We start from the raw sequence: 7,550 nt of genomic DNA on the forward strand, positions 1-7,550 counted from the left end.
GATGCAGTTATTTAAATTGGTTAAGCATAACAAATAGTTGTTTATTTTATTCACATAGGTACTTTATTTTATTTTGTATTACTTTATTTTATTCACATAGGCTTTGATTAAATATGTATTAAATATATCTCTCTTAACTCTTATTAAAGTAATGCATGTGTCTGACTGTACAACTTAACCTTAATAAACAAATCATACCATAACATGATTAATGTACATTATTAACATTATTTCTTAATAGGCAGCATATGAAACATTATCAATTAAAAAAATTGAGGTGATAAAAAAAAAATCTGGACCTGCCTCCGCCATCGTTTCAAATGGATTCTCTGACAAAAGAACCGGCGAGGCGGCGTCCCGCCCTCCTCTGACTCTGATTGGCCATGATTCACGGCCCGTGAACCTGAAACAAACCAATCAAACCATGATGGCAGCGAGTATCACCCAATCAGGGGCAGAATAGGACACGTCTTCACACAATGATTTGCATGGGATGCTACATAATGTGGACCTATGTAAAATACGGGACAAATCGCGTCCCGTATTGACTTGATATGGGACGCGTCATTTTGCCTGTATTTCACGGGACGGGTGGCAACCCTACTGCCAACACACATTTATGTCCAAACACCATGCAAAAGTGAATTTTGCATAATAGGTCCCCTTTAAATGTAAATAAGCTGGTGAGCTCATACCAGCTATAAAACAGGACAATCTCACAGACAGAAAATAATCCTTCAAAATTGTCATCAGAAAATTGTATGCGTACAGAGCTAGAGAATGTATGCTGCATGGAGATAGAATAGGTATAGTTTAGTTTAATTACAGTTAGAACTTATGTTGTCATCTTGCTTTTATCCACCTTTAGTACAAGCCTGTTGTACCGGACACCATCCGAATGATGGCCAAAACTATACAGATTAGTTTTATAAAGTTTATTGTACATCACACAAAAGATGAAGCGTCCATTTTCACTCCAGAAAATCATAGTAAGAGCTGAATAAAACAGTATAAGAAGTGCACATTAAAGTCTTTTCCATAAACTCTCTCCCTTGTATTATCACCAACGTACACAGCGAATTACACAAATACAATCCTTATAACTAACAGCAAACAAATATATAAAGACGTTATGCTTTTTGGGGGTGCTTAATAAACTGGTAAACTTGGCAACTCTGGATGTGGCATTATAACCTATTTATCTTGAGTAATAGGAAACATAATTTGATTAATCACTCAGCCCTGCACTGTGTGGGTTTACTGACTGAATTTGACACTGTGTTTTATAGTGTGGATCATGGAGGAGAGTTCAGGATTACAGCAGGACTACTCAAATGTATGTACACACACACACACACACACACACACACACACACACCTTTAGTGATTGTTGTTTGTTATAAATGTTTATCTTCTTGTTTTCAGATGCCTGTGATCTCACACTGGATCCAAACACAGCTCACAATTATCTCATTCTGTCTGAGGAGAACAGAAAGGTGACACATGTGAGAGAGTCTCAGTCATATCCTGATCATCCAGAGAGATTTGACAAGTCTCTTCAAGTTCTGAGTAGAGAGAGTCTGTCTGGACACTGTTACTGGGAAGCTGAATGGAGTGGAGATGCTGTTATATCAGTGACATATAAAGGAATCAACAGGAAAGGACGGAGTGATGACTGTTTGTTTGGATGCAATAAAAGCTCCTGGAGTCTGAAACGCTCTAATGACAAATTCACTGTCTGTCATGAAAATAAGTTCACTGTCATCCATGTCCCTTCAGGCTCCTGTAAGAGAATCGGAGTGTATGTGGACGTGGCGACCGGCACTCTGTCCTTCTACAGCGTCTCTGACACACACACACTCACACACTTGCACACATTCACCTCCACATTACACACTCAGTCTCTCTGTGCTGGATTTAGGGTCTATGGTTTGAACTCCTCAGTGTCTCTGTGTGAGATTGAAAAGCTTGTGAGCAACATCACAGAGAAAAAGCTCAGGAGAAACAACCCTGACTGAAAGAAATACTCACACTTTATATGTTTTATTAACAAAAATCGTGAGGAGCACATGATCTACCCAATCAGTACAATTGGAGGCCTAGATATAGATAGCCGACACACCTCCATTCCTCGACAGTCTTTTCTGAGTCCCTTCGCCACCCCGACCACTCACTCTCGGCTAGTTCCTATCCCAGCCAGGGATTTGGGGGAGTACTCTGGCTTCGGGCCACATTCCAAGCTCGGAACTGTCCTCGGACAGCACACCAAATATTTCACGTGAACTCATGAAATACTGTTTATGTACTGTCAGTTACCCAGCATGCTTTGCATCTGTATAAGCTCTGACTGTCCATTTACTCGTAAAGAGTAAATTAAGTGTAATTAAGTGAAACTGGTTTGGTGGAGTTTTATTTTTTATATATTTAGTTTATAGTTTTTTATATCTCACTTATATAAAGGTATTGTTTGTATAATTGTATGTTTTCTTTTTTTTTCTCCTGTGAAGCGCTTTGAGATGCTACTTTTTAAAGTTTATTATTATTTGTTAGTTAAATGTCCAGAATTGTGTGTAAGGTCATATGTTGTGTTTATGTTTTATCACTGTTGAATTGTCTAGTCTCAGAAATGTAGTGCCACTTTACGGCCATGTTCAATAATGTTTTTTTTCTATCTTATACATTATATTTATTCAGCATACTATACTGAATAGAGTTTAAATATGGACTAGGTTCGACTCGAGGAGGATTCATTTGGTTGAGTCAATTGATATTTAATAAATTAACAGCCGGCTCTTTTATTGCAAACATGCAAGAAAATAAAGTTTGAATAAACAATTACCACAATTTAAACAAATACACAATTGTCTTCATCAAACTCAACACCATGAACAAAGTGGAAGAATGGTTTTGTGGTCCAAATGGTCCAAAGTTGTATGTGAATTCGATGAATCAAAACAAATAAATCAAAGTCTCAATAGTCAATAGTCCTTATAACTCCATTGGTGTGTGTGTATAATCCTCAAATGTCATTGCGTGACATTTTTGTGTTTGACTTTTGTGATTTCTACCTGGGTAGTGTGTTTGTGTGAGATCTCAGTTTAGCTGTAAAGTTAAACCGATCCATGAAGAATCATAATTATTTTTTGAATTGTAGATCAGGGCTCTGGCTCGCCATTCAAATGTAGATAGCTAGCAGGATCAGCATACAAAAATTAATAAAAAAAAAAAAATGTGCACAAAACAATGCAGTGACATTAAGCATACATTTTGTAATTATGCTGGTTTATAAAGGTGTTTGTCATTTACAAATGCATTATAAATCATTAATAAGCAGTTATAACTGCATGAATAAAAAGGGCGACTTTAATGCAATACCTGCCAATTAGTGAGCTGTTTTTAACTCACATGTTATAAATGCTTAATAAATGTATTTATTCACACTTATTTAACTCAAAACCAGATTCATGGTTTATTTAATGATGCAGCAAAAATGGACTATCATAATCAGAGTGAAGGGTGTTGTGTTTGTGCTTTTCTTTTTAATATCTCATGACTGCCACTTTTCTTACTATGTTGCTTACCAGAAGTTTCTGTCTTACCCATGATACTCTCCAAAAAGATCATGATGCCTATCCACAGCTTGTTTATCAAGATGAAATTGAACCTTTTTTTTAATCAATATATTACTTTCAGATGAACAATTTACAGAATAATTTCAGTAAACAATTTTTTCTAAACACCCTCTCACCCCTGTCCCACCCCCTCAAGAGACAGAACACTTGCATGGACATTATTACAAGAGCTTGAGCTGATGTGTAAGATAATAATAATAATAATAATAATATATAAATACATTTTAAAAAGTTAAAGTAAAGAAGGGTTACATTATCACATCAGCATTTCCAATCAATGTAACATCCAAATTATTGAAATATTCAATAAATTTGCCCCAACTCTTTTCAAACATCAATGATTTTTTTTTTTTTTTTCAAATTATACATTATTTTTTCCACAGGCACATAAGACAAAAGTTCCCTATTGATTGATTGACTGATTGATTGACTGATTGATTGAATACTTTACTGAACAACAACAATCAACACGAAGTGTTCAAAAGGATAAAAACACAAAAAGCCCATAGGCTTATTTCCATTGTGGTCCTTAAGATGGAAGATGAGTAACAGTACATGTACTAACAACATTGAGGACAATGAAGAAAGGGAGCATAAAAAATACAAAAAAATAAACCAAAAACACAAAATAAAAACACAATTCCCAAAAGACAAGCAGTCAATACAATATTCCTACTACCTCAAGGGTTTCTATTTCCTTACTTTTTTCTTTTTTTTCTCTTTATAAGTTTAATAACCAATTTTTTATTGAAGATTTAAAATGATAATAGGAAGAGCTCAACAGTTTAAGGTTTAAAGGTAAACCATTCCACAAGACAGCTGCAGAGTATAGGAAAGAGTACTTTCCCACACAGCTCTTAAAGCGCCAGGGCCTGTAATCTGTGGAACTCCCCCTGGTGCAATAATTGTGCGTATCACTAATTTTTGAAAAGTAATCACATAAATACTTGGGTGCCAGATTATTTCTTATCTTATAAACTAAACACAGTTTAAGTTGAGAAACCCTCTCCTCCACTCTGAGCCACCCAAGATTTGAGAAATGGTCAGGAAGAAGATGAGTTCTAGGGTGTAATTTAAGGATCACTCTGATTAGTTTATTTTGACAGATCTGTAGCTTGTCTTTAAGACCTTAAGTAGTGCCTGTGTACCAAGATGTACAGGCATAGTCAAGATGACATTGAACAAGCGCATCAGCCAGGATTTTTAATGTTTTATTATCTAAGAGGCTGGATATTCTTGCCAGGAACTTAGTCCTTTGGCTTACCTTTAAGATAATTTTTCGAGCCATAAGCTCCCCTGACAGTTTGTTATCTAATATACGGCCCAAGTAAGTAACTGCTTCCTTGGCTGTAATTTCAACAATACCTACGACTACCCTAAAACCCATAGCCTTTTTCAGTTTATCTCTAGACCCAAAAAGAATTGACTCTGTTTTGCCAAGGTGGATAGACAACTTGTTGTCTGTTAGCCAAACACTGAGGTTAAAGGATTAGTCCACTTTTAAATACACTTTTCCTGATAAATTTACTCACCCCCATGTCATCCAAGATGGTCATGTCTTTCTTTCGTCAGTCGAAAAGAAATGAAGGTTTTTGAGGAAAACATTCCAGGATTTTTCTCCTTACAGTGGATTTCAGTGGCTACCAACAGGTTGAAGGTCAAAATTACAGTTTCAGTGCAGCTTCGAGGGCTTTGAACGATCCCAGATGAGAAATAAGGGTCTTATCTAGAGAATCGATCGGTCATTTTCGAAAAAAATACAACCGTTTATGCTTTATAAACAAAATATCGCATTGAACGTACTTTCCGCTTCCGCATTCTTCATAACGCTTACGCTGAATGTTCTACGCCTTCCCTATTCTACTTATGGAACGAACACGGCGCCAGTTTCGTTTTTTTCCGTAACTTGAATAGGGAAGGCGTAGGACATTCAGCGTAAGCGTTATGAAGAATGCGGAAGCGGAAAGTACGTTCAATGCGATATTTTGTTTATAAAGCATAAACGGTTGTATTTTTTTCGAAAATGACCGATCGATTCTCTAGATAAGACCCTTATTTCTCATCTGGGATCGTTCAAAGCCCTCGAAGCTGCACTGAAACTGTAATTTTGACCTTCAACCTGTTGGTAGCCACTGAAATCCACTGTAAGGAGAAAAATCCTGGAATGTTTTCCTCAAAAACCTTCATTTCTTTTCGACTGACGAAAGAAAGACATGACCATCTTGGATGACATGGGGGTGAGTAAATTTATCAGGAAAAGTGTATTTAAAAGTGGACTAATCCTTTAAGGAGTTCTGAACTAAGCAGCCTTTCAACCTCTGATTTGTCTTTATGAGAGACTAGAATAGCTGAGTCATCTGCAAATAAAAACAAATTACAGTTTATAGCTGACGACATATCATTGACATATAATAGAAAAAAAAGAGGACCCAAAATACTCCCCTGGGTAACTCCGCAAGTTAATTTAAGTGGTGAGGACAAGGACCCTTCCACATCTACCACCTGTTCTCTGCCCACCAGGTATGACCTCACCTTCCCCTTTTCTACCTCTTTCCTAATAAAGTCTGTAAGATAAAGCAGACAGGTATCAGTGGAATGGGCCTTTCTAAAACCTGATTGGAAGTCAAATAAAAGGTTATGTTCTGCTAAATAACTGTCTATTTGCTCATAAATGATCCTTTCCACAATTTTTGATATTGAACACAAGATAGATACAGGGCAAAAATTTCCAGGATCAGATTTGGGCTCCTTTTTATATAAAGGTATCACTCTTGCCACCTTAAAATTACTGGGGAAATGATTTTTTTCAATAGATAAATTAATAAGATAAGTTATGACAGGAGTGATTATTTCAGCAGCATCCTTAAGAAATCTGGCAGGGATGTTATCAAACCCAGTAGCCTTGGAAAGATTTAGGCCTTTGAGTTTTTTTTAGTAGGCTACCAGCTCCTCTGATACTTGTTTGAAATAAAAAGTGTTTGGCTGAACTCCCTTATCTTCATAAAACTTATGCACCCTCTGTGGATCACTAAAAACACCTGACGCAGATGGAAGCTTCTGCACCAGATTACTTGCAATTTTTGTGAAGAAACTATTAAAAGTATCTGCCACCCTAAACCATACAGCATGACTGAGCGGTTCTTCTGATTTCCAGTGTATGGCTATACATTTATTTGCTGCTATCAGAGCCATATTAAAGGTGCCATCGAACGTTTTTTTACAAGATGTAATATAAGTCTAAGGTGTCCCCTGAATGTGTCTGTGAAGTTTCAACTCAAAATACCCCATAGAGTTTTTTAAATTAATTTTTTAAACTGCCTATTTTGGGGCATCATTAACTATGCACCGATTCAGGGCTGCTGGCCCTTTAAATCTTGTGCTCCCTGCCCATCGAGCTCGCGACTCTATAATACAGTGCATTTACAAAGTTCACACAGCTAATATAACCCTTAAATGGATCTTTACAAGATGTTCGTCATGTATGCTGCATGCATGTGAGTATAGTATTTATTTGGATGTTTACATTTGATTCTGAATGAGTTTGAGGCTGTGCTTCGTGGCGAAAGCTAACATTACACACTGTTGGAGAGATTTATAAAGAAGATGTGTTTATGAATTATACAGACTGCAAGTGTTTAAAAATGAAAATAGTGACGGCTCTTGTTTCTGTGAATACAGTAAGAAACGATGGTAACTTTAACCACATTTAACAGTACATTAGCAACATGCTAACGAAACATTTAGAAAGACAATTTACAAATATAACTAAAAATATCATGTAATCATGATCATGTCAGTTATTATTGCTCCATCTGCCATTTTTCGCTGTTGTTATTGCTTGCTTACCTAGTCTGATGATTCAGCTGTGCAGATCCAGACGTTGTCTAATGCCTTTCATAATGTTGGGAACATGGGCTG

General features: G+C 36.5%; 1 protein-coding gene across 1 annotated transcript; it reads left to right on the forward strand.

The window, feature by feature from the left end:
* The first annotated feature begins 1,179 nt into the window (after positions 1 to 1,179).
* LOC125244439 (stonustoxin subunit beta-like) lies at positions 1,180 to 2,998 on the forward strand. Its single transcript, XM_048154523.1, has 2 exons — positions 1,180 to 1,336; positions 1,426 to 2,998. Exons 1-2 carry the CDS (start codon positions 1,180 to 1,182, stop codon positions 2,016 to 2,018), a joined length of 750 nt encoding a protein of 249 aa, XP_048010480.1. The 3' UTR covers positions 2,019 to 2,998.
* Positions 2,999 to 7,550: the final 4,552 nt, after the last annotated feature.

Source organism: Megalobrama amblycephala, linkage group LG14 (assembly GCF_018812025.1).
Source record: "Megalobrama amblycephala isolate DHTTF-2021 linkage group LG14, ASM1881202v1, whole genome shotgun sequence".
Taxonomy (NCBI): Eukaryota; Metazoa; Chordata; class Actinopteri; order Cypriniformes; family Xenocyprididae; genus Megalobrama; species Megalobrama amblycephala.

What these genes read in the sequence shown, in the direction of transcription:
- LOC125244439 (XM_048154523.1), top strand. Translation starts at nt 1,180, where the DNA reads ATGTGGCATTATAACCTATTTATCTTGAGTAATAGGAAACATAATTTG. An exon ending in TACAGCAGGACTACTCAAAT is followed by an intron (nt 1,337 to 1,425) that starts GTATGTACACAC and finishes TCTTGTTTTCAG; the next exon opens with ATGCCTGTGATCTCACACTG.